The sequence below is a fragment of the Choloepus didactylus genome, chromosome 2 (genome assembly GCF_015220235.1).
Source record: "Choloepus didactylus isolate mChoDid1 chromosome 2, mChoDid1.pri, whole genome shotgun sequence".
NCBI classification, from domain to species: Eukaryota; Metazoa; Chordata; class Mammalia; order Pilosa; family Megalonychidae; genus Choloepus; species Choloepus didactylus.
In genome coordinates, this window is record NC_051308.1 from 12630895 (window position 1) to 12648753 (window position 17859).

The window sequence follows — 17859 nt, forward strand, 5'->3', positions numbered from 1 at the left end:
AGTTGCGCACACAGACCCAGAAGCTTGGAGATGCAGACAAAAGGAAATTTGGAGATGCTAAGCTAAGAGGTGAAGCCCATAGTTTGCCCCGGAGAAGCTAAGAGAGGACTCCCAGATGCTTAGAGAGAAACACCCCAGGAGAACCAAGCAGAGAGCTGAGAGAAGCTAAGAGAGATGGAAGCCCAGAGACATTTTGGAGAAAGCCATTTGAAACACAGTCCAGGAGCAAAGGACCAGCAGATGCTAGCCATGTGCCTTCCCAGCTGACAGAGGTGTTCCAGAAGCCATTAGCATTCCTTCAGTGAAGGCATTCTCTTGTTGATGCCTTAGTTTGGACACTTTTATGGCCTTTGAACTTAGGTTATTTGTAACCTAATAAGTCCCCTTTATAAAAACCAATCCATTTCTGTTTTTTTTTTGCATATTGGCAGCTTTAGCAAACTGGAACAGATGAACTCTTAGGTTTACAGGTTTTAATAAGAACAGCAGAGAAATCAAGGGTTACTCTGTGCTAGCAGGTACTGTATCAAAATCATGAAGCCCTCAAAATCCTGACACAAGGATGAGAGAGACCCATTTACTGCATGGGAAACACAGACAGCAGTTGAAGGAACCCAAAGGTCAAGGGGTATGGGACCTGCATCAAAGCCAGGGTTTCTGTGGCACACATAGGAGTCTGGATACACCGCTATGTGTGTCACTATTATGGGCAACACCACAGTTGAGCGTGAATGGCTGTGACTTCACTGTCATCACTGGAGGGAGGGGGAATCCTATAGAGATAGCAGCAACACTTCATGGGTTCTCACTAAATGTTTGTTGAAAACCAAAAAAGAATGAATTTTCTTCAAGGGAGCAATATGGAAAGGGCTTCAGGGCCAAATATACCTGGCTGCTGGCCCCAGCTTGCCCTTTTGTTAGCTGTGTGACTCTAATCTAGCTTCTGCTCTTTATGACACCATACTGGCTCTCCTTAAGATGATCAGTGTTCACATGCTGCTAAATAAAGTAGTTGACCTCTTAGATGCATTTGATGCTATTGATCTTTTCCTCTTCCTTGGCTTGTGTGATCCAGTTCTCTCATTCTTTCATTCACTTGCAGGCTCACCCTCTTTGACCCTGACATTAAATGTCGGAAATTGCCAAGGCTTGGTCTTAAGTCATCCTTTCTTCTTTCTCTGTCCTCTTTCCCTATAGGACCTCATCCATGCACATAGTTTTACTGCATCTTCAAGACGAATGTGTATCTCCAGGTCAGGTCTTCCTCTCTTCTGAGTCCCAAATTGACATCCTCACTGGCATATCTCCAAAGCCTTTCACACTCAGCATATCAAAAATCAAACCCATGATCTTTCTGATCCCCAAACCTGGTCCCAGCCATGTTTCCTGTCTCTGAGAATGGCTCTCTTTTCCATCCATTTGTGTGAGACTGAAGCTTTGAAGTCATCTTCAAACCTCCCTCTTCTTCTTCACCTTCATATTCAATTAATCCTTAAATTGTGTGAATTTTACCTTCTAGATTTCTCTTGAACCCATCCACTTCTCTCCATTTACCACCACACCATCTGAAGCTATTGCTCTCTCACCTGAATATTGCAGTAGCCTTCTGGGGCATCCTTGAATGTTGGACAGATTTTAGAGCAGGGGGCCCCATTCACTGAGTTCTGTTAATAGCAAATAAGACAGAGCAGGTGGGAGGTCAGAACGAAGAGCTGCCTGGCCTGCTGTCATTAGACAGTGGGGTCAGGGCAGGCACAGATATTGAACAGCTATAAATAAAAGGATAGCCTTTACCAAATGGGTGAGGGGATTACTGTGAGTCTGGGTCTTCATCAATGGTGTCATCACTGCATGTGAAGGAAAATCATGCACATCTCTATCAGGAAATTCTTAAATATTTGTGTGACGGTCATTACTTTTTCCTTCTGCTGCTTTTTCCTCTCTTCTTTCAAGATTAGCTATGATCTGCTCTGAGGAGATGGGTAAGGCCAAGGAGTGTAGAAGATAGAGAGAAGGAAGACAACTAGGCAGCCCACAAGTCATCAGAAACTATCTTTAATTTTGTTATCCACATTCAGAGTCCAGATTTTGTATCCTGCCTAAGTCACCATGTAGCTTGCTCCTCTTCTTGAACTTTTCCCACAGAGCTGGACCTACACCATCTCCTCACCCCCATTCTTCTACATTGGGTTATATCTCTTGCATGATTTGGTTCCTTGAGGCTCATTGGGTTCTTCCTTATTTCTGTTTGTAGGTTACTTGGTTTACAGTGCATCCTATGAGGACTTCATCAGGAACAAGTGGTCTACTCAGGCTTCATCAGTAACTCATTTGCCCATTGAGAATCTGAAGCCAAACACAAGGTATGATGTGTCAGTCATTTTGAAACAGAAACAAAAGAAACCTTGCTTGCATAGTCACAGATATCCTTACTTGGAAAATGAAAGTATTAATTAAAATGTTTTCATGATTTTTTTTTTGCATTCTCTGTTTCATTCTCACAGAATATCAATGAGATGTATTTTTCTTAAAAGAAAATTACTATAGGTATTGTAATTGTTAGTTTATTTGTTTACATTTTGTTCCCTATTTTCCAAAGACTGAACAGTACCTACCATTGGGGGAAGAAAGGTGGTTCTGTGTGTTGAAAGGAAACTGATCCCTTTTTAGTCACCCATGTGGTGGCATTAGTCAGTGCCACCTTCTTACATTACATTAATGGAGTAACAATTACTAACAATTGCTCAAAGTCCATATGCAGATTTTCAGACCATTCAAGAAAGATGCACCTTACACATTAATATAAGTTACAAGCCTGTCTTCCTAAACTGGACAGTGACCTGTCTGGCCAGAGTGCCAAACTGGGAGCCAGCATAAATGTGTGGAATATGCAAAACTTGTTCCCAAGGGTACAGGAGGGTGAGTGTTCATGTCCTCTCTTATACTGTCTGGTTTTGATGGTAATGATCATCAGGAAACCTTCCCTGGTGGGTAAACACAGGCAAAGCACCAGGCATGTGCTGATTGAGCAGTGATGTGCTGGAAAACTGGCTTTCTTGGAAAAAAAAAAAAGCCCCGATTTACAGTGTTTGCTAATTTCGGTAGTATAATTTCTCCTGCAGTGGCCAATTTCAAGTTACCAATGGGCTTGCAAAATCCCCCAGTATAATAATCACCTGTCACAAGACATGACAAATGGCTCCAGCACACTGCCGTCACCGTATTTACTTAGCAAAGAGCTCGAAGTGCCATGATGATTGGCCTCAGGTCTCATTTTCCACAGTCAGGGGAATAAGGAGCAGGTTGGAACAAAATACTCTTGTTAAACAGAAATGTGCTAAATGGGATTGAATCTGGGCAATAGCCAGGGATGCAGAGAGACTTCTGAACTGGCTGGGGATTTTCTTCAGGGCATTTTCACTTGCCATTTGGGCTTACTTGAACTGAGCTTTGATAAACTATTAGGAATCTTGGGATTTGGCTAAGAAAAATAGGTCGCAAAACGGGAAACAGAAAGCCTTTGTCTTTATTTTCCCCTAGAATAGTGGAAAAAAAAACCAGATTAATTAAAAAAAAACAAAAAACAAATTAGAGAAAATGGGGTCAACATCCGATTGTGTGTATGTGTGTGTGTGTGCTTGTAGAGTGACAATATTAATTTATAGCACAGCTGTGGTATCGAAAAGCTACAAGAGGCCATAGAGGTCTTTTGCCACAAAACTACTTGCAGCAGAATTTGAATCTTACCCTTCTGACCCCCAGGCCAATGGTTTTTCCGCAATGTTTGCAGCCAGAGTGATGCTGAGTTTTAAATAGTCAGGAGATAATTATGTAAGATGATGGTTTATTCATTCTTTCACAGATATTTATTGGGTACCCACGGATCATTCAATAAATCCATATCATTTTTGCTGCCCCGAGCATAGTGCACTGGGGATAGAATGGGGTAGAGGATAGCAAAATACCCATGCCCCTGTCCTCATGGAGCTTCAAGTTTGGCAGAGGAGACAGATGTTTTTTAAGCAACGTAAATATGAACTTCCACTGCTATTATGAGGGAGAAGTACATGTTGCTGTAAGAGTGGAAAATAGGGGGGTTTGTTTCCCCGCTGAGTGTAGGGATTGAGAGGGTGATCAGGTAAGCTTCCTTGCTGAAGCAGTGTCTAAAGAAAAAGTAGAAGGTAATCTGGAGAAGGTGGGGGTGGGATGAGGCAAAATCACTTCAGACAGAGAGGATGCCCCAAAGCTTAGTGTGTTACTGAGAGCAAAGGAGACCCATGTTCAGTGAGGGCTGAGGGCTGAGGGCTGAGAGGAGGCTGGACAAACCACTCCCAGCCTTCCTCCGGATTCTGTTTTCGCTTCTGTTCTACCCTCCACTCACAGTCAGCACCCTGATGTACCATTTGGGAGAAGCATCTGCTAGGGTGGCCTTCTTCCCAGGATGCCTACCCGGTTATTTGCTCTTTTGATGGAAGAGTGCTGGCCGGGACACACAGCACATGGCGCTCCTCCTACATACATTTCCTCAGAGCCCTGGGAGGCTGTGGACAAGATGCAGGGCCACTCCTATTTGTTTATTTTTGGCATCTTTCTAATGCAAAATGGCTTCAGGAGACTCACTTGAATAGACGAATAGACTATATACTGATTCCATGGTGGTTGCCATTTCCCCATTGCTCAGCACAGTTCTTAGGGCTGCTCTTTGGAAAGTGACTTCAGAATCAGTGTTGGAGATACAAGACACAGGTCTAGTTTTAAGAGGAGGCAGCGTGTCAAAATCAGCTTTGGTTTTTTTATAATTGAATCTTGTTTTTGACTTTAAGTGAGCATTATCCACTTTATTCACCAAACAGGGCCCCAGATCACTTTCTGGAGCCTTCCCCCTTTAAATCCCTATACAGAGTACAAAGATGGAACACTGTTGCTCGAAGGAAGGTTCCAAAAGCTTACATAAGAAAGCGAGGCATGCATTACTATTGTTACTTGGATGAGCGAGAGAATATTCTGAGCATGAAATACATGTTTTTGACCATAGAAAAAGTTCCGTGTGCTTTTTTGAAAATGGGAATTTTACTATTTTTCATAATCCTTATTGTTTTCCAGATCAGTATATTTAAATTTACTTTGACACATTGGGTGAAAGTCAAATGGATACATGTCTTTGCAAATGTGACATGTGGCCTTTGCAGGACTAGAATCATGGCAGAAGGAGAATGTAGATCTGGAGTATACTTAGGTTTCAGTGGTAAAATAAATTGATACCAAAAAGAAATCTGAATAGTCTCAGCCTGTTCATCATCTCCTTTGCCATCTCCCTAATTCCATAGCAGCGGTTCCCTCTGTGGAGCGTGGGGAAGAGGTAGCTGGCTGTCTCCAGCTATGGCTTACGAAACTTTTCAGCAGAAATATCCCATGTAGCCTCTTAATATAAGCTCATTCCTAATGTTTTGATTTCCTTTTTTAAAGAAGAAAAAAAATATCTGTACAGTGTGACCTGTATCATTGACAGATGCCAAATCCACTGTTTAAACTGACTGCAGGGTTTGCCTTAAATAACTCCACGATCCCTGAATGAAAGTATGCAAAAATGGGAAAAACACAAACTGCTGAGTAAATTGAGACTTGGAAACTTGTATGTTTTTAATTGTGCACATCTTTTTTTTTTTTTAAATGAAATTGAAAAAAGAATTCTAAATAAGATGTGAGTGACTTTCTTGAAAGGCTTAAAAGAAGACTAATTTTAGCAAGTGGGTTTTTCTTTATTTTGTGTTTAATCAAACTCAAAGTAAAGTACCACTGTATACTCTGAGGCAGAGATATTCTGGGTTATGTTCAGCAGCTGAAAAGTCTTGGTATTAGGGCAGATTGCATAACCTTTGGCCTTCATTCTTTAAATGTAGGTAATTCACCTTTTAAAAATTCAGTGCATTTTAATTAGGACATCTAATCTGTATGTCTGGCCTGATCAAATAAAGTATTTTGATCTCTTAACTTTCCAAACTGACCAGGAATTTCATGAGTATCTACCTTGTCAGGCATGACATTTCCTACAGAATTTTATTAATTCCAAAGTAGCCATGGCCAGCCAAGTGTAACACTGAGGTGCTACATTCTTGCCAGCCAGGAGTCATAGGAAAAGGTTCTTTCTGAATTCTCTACAATGCTGGAGTGGCACCAATCACAGAGATTTTTACCCTGATCCTTCACCTTCAAGTATCTAAGTACTAAGAGAGCACATACACTATCTGGAATCCCAGAGGGAAGGAAAACACAAAAAATTAAGAATAAACATCAGGGATCATTACTGTGATGTTGCTGTCCAGTCTTTTTCAACCCACACACCTTTTGTCTTTTTAGCTCATAAGAGTGAAAAGTAACATGCTTTTGAGACTCCCAACCTACTTGCTTATCAATCTTTCTCTAGATGATCCGACTCAGGCAATGTGGTTTCTTTCTAACACATTCTCTGCTCCAAGGCCAAGTTTAAGCTTCTAGGAAAGCCTCTTTCTCCAGGCCTTTTCCATTTACCCTTCCTGGACTCACTTCTCTTTCCTTGCTGCACAAGAAGCTCAGGCAGTGTGACTCAGTGACTTCTGAGGCCCTCCGTTCCCAGCTCCAGGGCCAACTGTAGCACTTGTCATGCACCCAAGACATCATTGTCATGTTAGTTCCACCGAGGAGGTCAACATCTGGATTTGTTCACTCTCTCCCAACGAGTTACATCATTACTGGGTCAAACAGTTTTGTTTTCCACATGGACTCCAGTGATAAGAATTAGGTTAAGATCTGAATAGTACTCTGTAGTATTTTGCTGCTCCAAGTTCTCTCTCTTGGGCTATGGAGCTCCAGCTGGGTCCTGAGTATAACGAGAGCAGGATCAGAATGGGGCATCTCATCAGTGATGAAGCTAGGAAGAGACTACACAGGGCAGTGGCAACTCTTGATTCTCCAAGTGAACACACACTCTTCAAGTAACCTATTTGCCTAACATACCCTTAACGCAGCTTAGACATATAGCATATGTGAAACCTGTGCTCATGTTGTTAGTTGCATTGTTTTGAAAAGTTTAGCAAAAATGAGAAAGTTCGGAAAAAATGCAAAGAAACACCAGACATGTAGGCATTTGTGAAAATAGCACTCAAACTCTGGTACAAAGTAGGTGTTCAGTGGTTTTGGAATCTGTTTCATTACACAAAAATTAAAGAAATATCTCTTTTCAAAAAATGTTTTTTTTCCTTCTGATTTCAGGTATTATTTCAAAGTTCAAGCCCAAAATCCTCATGGCTTGGGACCTGTTAGCCCTTCAGTCTCATTTGTTACAGAATCAGGTATAGAAGACTTTATGTTCTTGTGTATCTTTTTCCTTTTCTTAAACACAAAACAAATGATCTAGAATAATGACTACGATCAAGAGAAAAGCCAAGGAAGTAATATCCTTACTTTTCTATTTAATGAGGTCACCTTGGATATCTCTTTACAAAATAAACATTATTTTCTCTCTCCTAGGTTAAAATTTGAATAATAAAATAAAATTAAAAGTAGTCTTCATTGGGACTGCCAGGGGAGTTGGGCTGGAGACGTTAAATTGCCATGAAAGGAAAAATCTAGTTTTCAATGTGAGAAAGATAAAAAGTTTGAATGTATCTGAAAATATTTAGTTGCAGAGTTAAAATTTTTTTTTATTACAAAAAGCTGAAGAGCATAAATGTTTCTTGGTTCCAGAAGCAATCAGTAAGTCTCTCTACAAGGAGGCAGAGATGACTTTACTTAGAAATGAGAGTTTAATTAAAATATTTTTCAGTCTTAAAAAACAGTATCACTCAGAGGATGTCCTTGCATTTTGGGATGCTGGTATGCAGACTTCTCGGACCCACAAATAAAATATCCCTGTGGCCCATGGTCTGAGACAGTACACAATAGAGCTGACCCACTTTGACAGTTCTTAGGTTAGTGACCTTTCTGTACAGCAAGTCCAGCTGGAGACTTCAGACTCGCCTGTGGCTCCAAGCCAGGCCCGCTTACAGAAGTCCAGCTGACCCAGCTCTGCAAATGCTCTGGCTTCCATTTGGTTAGATTATTTCCTACATGTAGTTTAATCTCAGAAGATTTGTCATTGGAAAGTATTCTCAAGTGTAATGATTCAAAATCTACTGAATCAAAATGTGTGGAAAAAAATAAAATCCTTTGCGAAAAGATACTTTATACTGGAAATGGGGGCAAAGGACCTCAAAAGTGTTTTTGTACTTATTGCAATTATGAAGTGTTTCTCATTTAGCAGTTGAGAAAGAGCAAGAGACCACCACTATTCTGTGGTTAATTTGCTAAAGTAAGGAGTATCTCTTTATTTTTGCATTAACATGTTGAAGGTCTATAGAAAAATCAGATAAAATAAATCTGAATGTCTACCAAGAAAAACTTGGGTCCAAAAACCCCGGAGGGTAGAAAGTAATATAAAGGGAATTTCTGGGACTGCAATATAAATTTTGAATAGACAGCTCTTTGCTTCTTCTCCAAGAAAAGTTCTCACCATGGTCTCACCCTATCCTGTATGTTCTCCAAGCGGTATGTGATGGAAATCCAGGGGCCCACCCCAGCTCTCCAAATAAGAACCTCCTGAGTGAGAACTGGGAAACTCGTTTAAAATAACCTTCCTGGAGATCCTCATGCACAAAAAAAATTGACGATTATCTGCTCTGGATCTCTCCAGCAAGTCTCCCATTTTGGGTTATGTTGCTGAAAGCAGTTAGGTTAAAAAACACGAAAATTATCAAGTAATTTAATTGTGATATTTGCCAAACATAATAACATAAAAATTAATAAACAAAGTAAAGTCACATAGCATAGGCTGCAGCGTGGGGTATGGTTTTTGTTGTTGTCTGTGTGTTGTTATTTAGATTATTCCCTTCAACTCCTTCAACTCTGCCCCAGGTTGGTTACAGCAGATTATTGAAAGTGAGAAGTTAAGAGCAGGAGGGCAAGCATTTACATGTAAAGCTAATGACATGCCACTTTATTCTATGAATAGAAGATGATGTCAGAATGAATGGTCTGTACAAAGAGACATGCTCTTCCGGAACCTGATTGTGGTGGGGTTCCGTGGACCTATACAGGTGTTAAAATACAACTGTACACCAAGAAAAAGTCAACTTTACTGTATAATAACTTTAAAAATAAAGTATAAACAGAATGGCCTGTGTTTACTTAGCCCATGCCATTTTGTAAAAAGGAACTTTACAGCAGAATTCCTTAAAAAGCTAGTTTCATATTCTCAAAATGACACTATTTGGACTAAGATGGAGACATTTTAAGAAAAAAAAACAGCTTATTGTGGTATAACTGGCATACAACAAACTGCACCTACTTAAAGTGTGCAATTTAAGAAGTTTTGAGGTATGTTTATTCCCATGAGGCCATCAGCACACTCAAGATAGTGAACATATCCATGCCTCCCCCACAGAGTTTCCCCTTGCTGCTGTGTAATCCCTCCCCTTCCCCCTCTCTGTGTACCCCTCCACCCCCATCCCCTGACATCATCCACTGTTCATAAAGTAAAGTGGCATGGCATTAGCTTTACATGTAAATGCTTGTCTTGCTCTCCTGCTTAACTTCTCACTTTCAATCATCTGCTGTTTTCCATCACCGTAGATAAGTTTGCACTTTCTAGAATTCTACATAAATGGAATCATACAGTATGAGCTCTTTTTTTGTCTGACTTCTTTCACTGAGTGTAATCATTTTGAGATTTATCCAAGCTGTGTGTACCAATAGTTCATTCTTTATTGCTGTCTATTTATAAATGTCTATTCCAAAGATAGGCATTTTTAGTAATGACTCTATTGAATTATTTTGTAGCACCCAATGTCAAAACATTATTTTTAAAGGCTCACTGTTTCTATGATAAATAAAAGGCAACATAGCTAGGAAAGACTATTTCTCAAAAGGAAATGACTGGAAAATAAAAACTAAGGAAAAATTTTGGCATCTATTAAATAAACCTTAGTTTTTTCTTTATCTTTTCTAGTTTGGTTAGCTGTTTCCAGTACAAAAAACATTTCAACAATGTGGCATTATTGTGAAATACAACAGTAAAGTCAATTATTTTATTTTTTTTTTCATTCTGCAGACAACCCTCTGCTTGTGGTCAGACCACCAGGTAAGTTTCCCTTCTTGATAATCTTGACCTTCTTGAAATCAAGCTGAATACTGAATATGAGATTGCTGTGATTACTCACAGATATAAATGGTGGACCCTCTTTTTTTATTTTCAAATTTCTGACAACTTTTATGATTTCCTTGTATCCTAATCTTGAACTAGGGAAGATAACTATCTGGGATTTTTTTTGGTTGGGTCATATATGGCAGTCAATATCTATAAAAAATCACGATGGGGAATAGCCAATATCTATGAAAACAGATAATTTTATTTACATAGTTCTTTTGGACACTTCATATTGTTCAAAAGATAGAAAAATGCATTAGGTGTACAACAAATTTTTACTTTGTTTTCAAAGAAACTGGTGAGGCCCTATTGCTTAAGTTCAGAAGAAGCCTTATGAGTGTGTCGAGAACAGTAGAGGTCTATTCTGAGGGATTTCAGGTTGGGTGGGTGGCATGCCCCAAAAGATCAAATGCACCATTACCATTTATTTTTCTTGAGGTTTAGAGGCTTTTTGTTGACTCCAAGGATCCCTTATTGAAATGCAGATACTTTAAATATGTTCAGGTAAAGAAAAAAACAAAACAAAAAAGACTCTGCAATTGTACTCAATACCAGGAAAAAGCAGGAAAGAGAAAACACTGACTTGAGAGGTGGGAAAACATCTGTCACAGTTTGCTCAGAAAAGTCCTGTGAGGGAGGCCAGGCCCAATGCATAAGTCAAATTTTCTGAGACTTTATGCAAAAATATTGTGAAACACCAAAACTTAGATGATATTTTTTGTGCTGTCAAGGTGGTGAGCCCATCTGGATCCCATTTACTTTCAAACGTGACCCTGGCTACACAGACTGTCATGGCCGGCAATATGTGAAGCGGACATGGTACAGAAAGTTTGTGGGAGTCGTTCTTTGTAATTCACTGAGGTATAAGATCTACCTCAGTGACAATCTGAAAGGTAGGTCTTTGAGAATGACTGGCATTGGGAAGGTACGAAAAAATTTGCTTTTCTAAGGTCCCAAATTGACAACCCAGGTGCATCAGAATGTACCGGAGGCAAGAACCTATCAAGTGTCCCTATGGCACAAATACAAATCAGCTTGGTGGGCTTTACTTGGGAGTTGCTTGTTTTCACATTTGGCATCCAAAAATATTTCTGAAAAATCCACTACATTTTAGGAATAAAGCCCAAAGTTCTGTTAGGTTAAGGCCTATTTTCTTTGCCATGAATTCAATAATAGGCACAAATGCAAGCCAGAAATTTTGAGGAAAAGTCATCTCTATCCCTGCCACTGCCACAACTTTATAGAGAAAAAATTGTAGATGGCAAAACATCTCAGAAGTATTATTTGTTTGGTGACGGAATAAAAATCACATGGTTTTCAATGTGATAGGGAATGAATACAAAGAATGACATTAGTTCTTTGAACACCTAACACTTCAAACATGCCATTTCTGCCTGGTATTTGCTCATCCACCTACACAAATTTGTTTTCTATCCCAAAGCTTGCACATCTCTTAATTTTTTAGTGCTTACTTTTTTCGAATGTTCTCTAGGTGTTCTGTATTTTGTTACCGGTCAGTTTTTGTTAGTTTGTTTTGTTTTTGTTTTGTTGGCCTGGCTAGCTGTGATCATTTAAAACTAATGTCAAAAGTCTTTTCTCCCATCTCCCACCTGTTCTCTCTCAGTGTGTATACATACTCTTCTCCCAACCACCACTGCTTATTTGTGTCTTTTTGCTCTTTCCTTTCTCTTCTGCCACCACCCATTTTCTCTCCTGTTTCAGAATTCTTAGGAATGATTCCACAGCCACCTCCACTCTTCCATGATTGGGGGAGACAACTTTGCCCTACTGTGCCCCGGTGGTTCAGGACCATGGACAGCACCACATACCACAGCCACACACCCTCTTTCTAGTTGTGTATGCAAATAGGTTCTCCAATTTTTATAAATCTTCATGTCTTTCACAGTTGTTTCATAATATATTCTCTGCCTACCATAGTTTTACTCATTTACTTTTTTTTTTAACCAAGGAGTAAAAATGTCTACCATATATAGGCTGAAACTGCCTATAATGCTAATAGTTTCCATTTATTGAGCACTTGTTAGGTGTTTAGCATACATGATCTGGCTAATTCCTTGCTACACTTATGTAGTTGGTGTCATTATAGTGCACAGAGCCATGGTAATATGCCCAATTCAAATGGAATCCAAAGCTTGTGCTGACTCCTAACCCCTGGGTCATTCTTTGGCTATTCACTGACTCATTATGTTCTTCTGTGCAGATACATTCTACAGCATTGGGGACAGCTGGGGAAGAGGTGAAGACCATTGCCAATTTGTGGATTCACACCTGGATGGAAGAACAGGGCCTCAGTCCTACATAGAAGCCCTACCTCCCATGCAAGGTAACATGAACTATGCCTGATAGATTACACTGGCAGGGCTGGTGGGAGGGCTCAGATAAGGAGAGAATTCACCGTAGCTCTGCCTTTGATTTACCATTTGAAGATGGATGTTGGCAGCGTTTTGAATCATAAAAATAAAAACTATAAACCAACAAAATACTCCTGCTAAGCGCTGGATTTGGTTGGGCCTTCAGGAGGTTGGTATACAAAGGAATATAAGACCTAATCCCAGCTCTCAAGAATGTTCTCTGCAGCTGGGAAGAAAAATTAAATATGTAAAAAGGTAAATAAGTGTGAACAACTTAAAGTACAAATAATCACAAGAATTATGTGATTGTTGTATTGTCAGTTGGTTAACTGCATGGATTGCAGTCACTATATGAGTTCAAAGGTGGCAGGGAACTTGAGGCTGTTAGGGAAGGTTTTCAGAAAAAGCAAACAGGTCTTAGTTGAATAAAAGACTGGCTGGATATGCAAAGATTGGTAGGGCCTTCCAGGTGGAGAATGGGCATGAGCAAAAGCACAAAGAAGGCAAAGATAAAAATGCAAACCAACCATGATATGCTTCAGGAGAGAGTATATCAACCATCTGATTGCAGCATTATAAGATAAGGACAAATATATTAACCTCAAGGATTAACAATGTATAACATGTTACCAACTCCTCCAATCCCCAAAACAAATAAACAGAACAATTGACTAAAGTCCAGCACTTTATTTTTATGCCCTCAGCTCTAAGTGGTTTGGCATTTTCAGAGTGCAAGGTGTTGTGATCTTCCAGACTTTTAAGTTTGGAAAAAAATACCATAGGCTGCTACACGAATGAACAATTTCAAAGAATTGAAATACAGTAAAACACACGAAACAGTAAAATAAGCATACAGAATATATCACATTTCTTCATGTTTTCAGCATCTTCCAGGGCCCCTGGGTTACTATTCCATGTATTATCGCATTTCACTGTGTTTCTGTGGTTGTGATTATTATATCGGCTCTAAATAGGGTTGCTAGTTAATCAAGTACACTCGCTGGTAGAATGTCAGGGAGCCCTCTATGTAAGCAGGTCGATGGGGTGAGAGCAGTTGTGTTTTGCCAGTGTTTATTGAGACATCATGTCTACTTCAATGGAGAAATGGTCAGAAGTACTACAGCACTTGTTTCATTTGAGAGATTTTCCTGAAAGATCTAAAAGTCTACCACAAAATTCTAAGAATTAACCGTCAGAGGATTAGGTTCTAGGCAAGCATAAAAGTTCGGGGAGGCCATAAGTCCTGTGAGAACCAGATGGGAATCTCGTTCGCCATTGTTTGCCCAGTTCAGGATCTGCCCTGCAGGGAGCACTCAATGTTTGGCTAAAATGACTTCTTTTATGGAGAGAGAGTGCACCAGTGGGCATACTTTCCCACTATGTCACACACATGTGGGGATGGATTATTCCCACAAATCATGCTCCTAGGCTGTTGGGACCACCACACGAAAATATTTGGAGGTACCAGTTGTCATAAGAACAACTTATCTGAAGTCTTCTGTCCAAATGGAGGTTGTGAGGGTCAGATTTTTTCCTTTCGGTTCAGGTGCTTTTGATGCATTTTCTTCCCCTCTCTCTTTTGTCCTTTCAGGCTACTATCGCCAGTACCGTCAGGAGCCCGTCAGCTTTGGCCAAATTGGCTTTGGAACCCCCTACTATTATGTGGGCTGGTACGAGTGTGGGGTCACCATTCCAGGGAAGTGGTAACCGTGGGACAATTGTGCTGAAGATTCGCCCTGACCTACCCCATTGACTTACTTGCACTAGGGGCTGTGGATTGTTGGTCTGGGGAGGAAAATCAAGACAGCGTCACAAGCCCTACTACCCCAGGTGTCGGGACGAACAGGCAATGGATACTGTACATTTCGGACATCTTCAGTCTGGAACTCAGTCTCGCTTCTTGGCCTTGACATTCAAATGGAATTCAATTTTGTTGCTGACTTTGCTTCTCCACATTTTTAATTTTTAATAGCACATCCCCAGAGACATCAGACACAAGCAGCTACAGAGGTTGCCCACTGCTTCAGTGTGCCTTTCAAACCTTTTAGGCACAAAATTCAGATTTCAGTATCTCCAGGGAACGGCTTGCTTGCTTCATGAAATGCTAAGCACTATTTTCTCACTGGCTTCCTCCAAAACTAGCAGAATTTAAGCTTCAGATCACTTTCTATGCAGTAGAACTGAATTATTATAAACACCACCAAAGGAAATATATCCTACTTAAGATTTATTCTATGGACTTACCCAACGCTAGACTAAATGTAACAAATATTATTTGTAAATTCTCAATTTTGATATATATATATATATATGTATATATGCATATACATATACACACTTGTCAGCAAGAACATTAATTAAATTTGCTAAATTTGTACTTGTTCATTAGATAAATGGGTGTGGGATATTTAGAGCAAAGGTGCTGTTTATTAACCTTCTTTAGGAGTGCCCAGGGAATGTGTACTCTGCATAATGTAACAGCAATGGGAAGCAATATGTTCTTCCTGTGGATGCTACTGACCTCTGGAAAGTATTGGGATGCTGGGAGAGTAGCAGGGATCTAGCTATGTGACTCGTCCCTGCAAACAGAGTGTTTTCTGCCCAAGGAGATGATCTTCCCATACCCTTGGGGGAAATGCACTTGATGCCTCTCTGGGGGCATCTCCAGTAGGTTTCCAGATTAAGATTTTAGGTCCCATAAGGTTTAATATTCCAGTTTTTAAAAATTCCTTTTTCCCTTTCCTACCTATCTTAATATTTACTCTTTGAAATATAAACATCTTACTTCTCTGTAAAAGAGGGTTTATTTAAAGACATTTTATTCTAATTATTTTAAAAACATGATGTACTTTCCATGTGCTTGGCCCATCCAAGTCCCTCAGGCAGCTCTGTGGAGTGAAGGCTTTGTCTTTTATCCTATAAAGGTTTTGCTGTGTTAATAATAGAGTGGTATATGGGAACCCATTATTTTATGCATGATTTTCCTGCAAACCCACAACTTCTCTAATAAAAAGGAAAAGGGGGGGGGGCGGAGAGAAAAGCTTTCCTGAAAGAGAAGCAGTGGTGGAAATGAGCTAGAGGCAAACACTTTGCTGGGGCATGCAGACTGCACCACTGCAGTCCAGGCTTCTGGAGCAAATTATTTTCAGTGCCAGCACTGCCCATATGGGCCCCTGTCATCTGTTGAGAGCGAAACCTGGTGTACCTGGTAGGTTTGAAGGTAAAACTTACAAGAAAACAAGTCACTTTGCAATGTCTTTGGGATGTCTGGAACTTTTCTCAAATTCCACAATCCCCTTTCTACAATAAACAACAGTAAAGAAAATGCAAGCATTGAGACAGCCTGGGAAATACTGGAATTCCTTTGGGAGACAGATTAGATACCTAGTTCCTAAATTACCCCCATTTTAGTTTGAAAAATAGGGTAGAAACCTTGAAGCTTCAGGGGCTTTTGTACATGAAAGGGGGGTTATTTTAGAAGTATGTGCAAAAAAAAAAACACCTTATTTTTCACACTGACCACCTTCAAATGTACTTCACCCATGCAAAGCCAAAGATAAGGTCTTTGAATATAACTGAATTTTCCAAATAAGCACATAAATTGCTTCCATTATTCTGTGCACCCTCCATCCCCCAATTTCTGTCTGGTTATCAGCATTTTGGAGAAGAGAGAAAGATGCCAGAGTGAGGCCCTTAAGGGGGAGAGCAGGAGCAGACTGCACATTTCTTCAGAATGTTTCCTTGGGTATAAATAATTCATTACCATATGCTTGAGAAGAGCCATTTGGTTTATGCTACTGCCCTACCTTGGTTATGGGGCCTTTTTGGGGAGGAAATGGGGGTTAGGGCTCAGCATTGACTCAGAACAGACAACATTCCCTTGCTATTCACATTTTTCATATGCTAAAGAAAAAGATTCCCTTGGAACGGAACTGCATATGCTAAAGGGCATGTTTTCCTCAGAAGGGTTTCAGGCTCATTTCACAGAAATATAAAGAATTCACTAGCATTCAGTCATGCAATGATGTTTGAACGTTGCCTGGAGTCTTTAGGCTGTATTTGATTACAGAACTCTGAACTTCTATTAAAAATAAATGTTTGCTGTTTTAGATGGAAAATACTACAACCCCAGATGATGTAGCTGCCAAAACAAAACGAAAAACAAAAACAGAAAGCTGAATCTAGGCTTAGGTAGGACTGTCATCAATAATCGATCCTATTTAGGCTAAGTATTAGTTCAAATGAGTCTATGGTGATCACAAGAAACTTCTAGTGCTGTGTAATTTTTGGAAGCTACATTTTAGGGAAGCCATTAGCAGGGAGATGCCAAGAAGGAGGGATTGAAGATAGTAAAGTGTCTGAAAACCATTTCTTGTAAAGTTAAGATCAAATTAATGGGAATGTTTCCCTAAGGAGAGAAGACTTGATCTGTTTAAAAAGCCAGGAGGAAGAAGAGAGTTTGACAACTCCAGTGGTCAGAATTAGACACAAGTAGGAATTAGAGGAAAAGGAAATTTGGCTCAATATGGCAAAGAACTTGAGAAGAGCCCAACTATCAAATGAGCTTCGCTGGAAAATAGTGAGATGCCCATTACTGAAAAACTTTAAATAAAACTGGAAATGTTTCAAATGGCAGCTTGAAGCACCTAGCTTGTTTTTATGTGGCCTGTGAACGAAGAATTATTTCTACATATTTAGAGGGCTGTAAACAAAACAAACAAACAAACCAAGATTATGAGATAGAGACTGTGTGTGGTTTGCGAAGCCTAAAATATTTACTGTTTGGCCTTTTTGGAGAAAGTTTGCTGACCCATGGATTAGAGTTTTCTTGAGGTTTGAGTGATGTTTTTAAAAAGTCCTAATTTAAAGACAAGCACATAATATTTAACAGATGCTATTTCCCTTTTCTCTTACTTAAATTATGTTTATTTTCTGACCATAATCTCCTAGTGCCTAAAATCTGAACTGTGCTTCTGTGGTTAGATCCTAGGTTCCAGAGATTCCTGTTTGACAAGCCCCTTGCTTGTGCTGTGGCCTCAGAAAATATTATCCTGTTTAGGAGGCTTCATGCGTCTTTAATATAACCCATTTGGTTAAAACATAATTTCCAGGTTTTACCAGATGAATTTTGGCTTGTTTTCCCCCTTTGACCTATTGAAGCCACGAATGTTGGTCAGTTTGGCAGGGTGGAGGATATGACAATGTGAGGCTGAGTTGAGGTTGAAATAGGTTTGCTACTCTCAGCGTGGAAAACAGGTCATGGTTACT

At 39.8% G+C, this 17859-nt stretch overlaps 1 protein-coding gene across 1 annotated transcript in view; it reads left to right on the forward strand.

Moving 5' to 3' along the window:
- FNDC1 (fibronectin type III domain containing 1) overlaps positions 1 to 15658 on the forward strand; it is a 114753-nt gene extending 99095 nt beyond the window's left edge. The window contains exons 18-23 of the mRNA XM_037820764.1: positions 2255 to 2363; positions 7249 to 7328; positions 10124 to 10153; positions 10951 to 11112; positions 12441 to 12563; positions 14183 to 15658. Of these exons, the coding sequence (XP_037676692.1) occupies positions 2255 to 2363; positions 7249 to 7328; positions 10124 to 10153; positions 10951 to 11112; positions 12441 to 12563; positions 14183 to 14298 (620 nt within the window). The 3' untranslated portion in view covers positions 14299 to 15658. The remainder of the gene's footprint in view (positions 1 to 2254; positions 2364 to 7248; positions 7329 to 10123; positions 10154 to 10950; positions 11113 to 12440; positions 12564 to 14182) is intronic.
- Positions 15659 to 17859: the final 2201 nt, after the last annotated feature.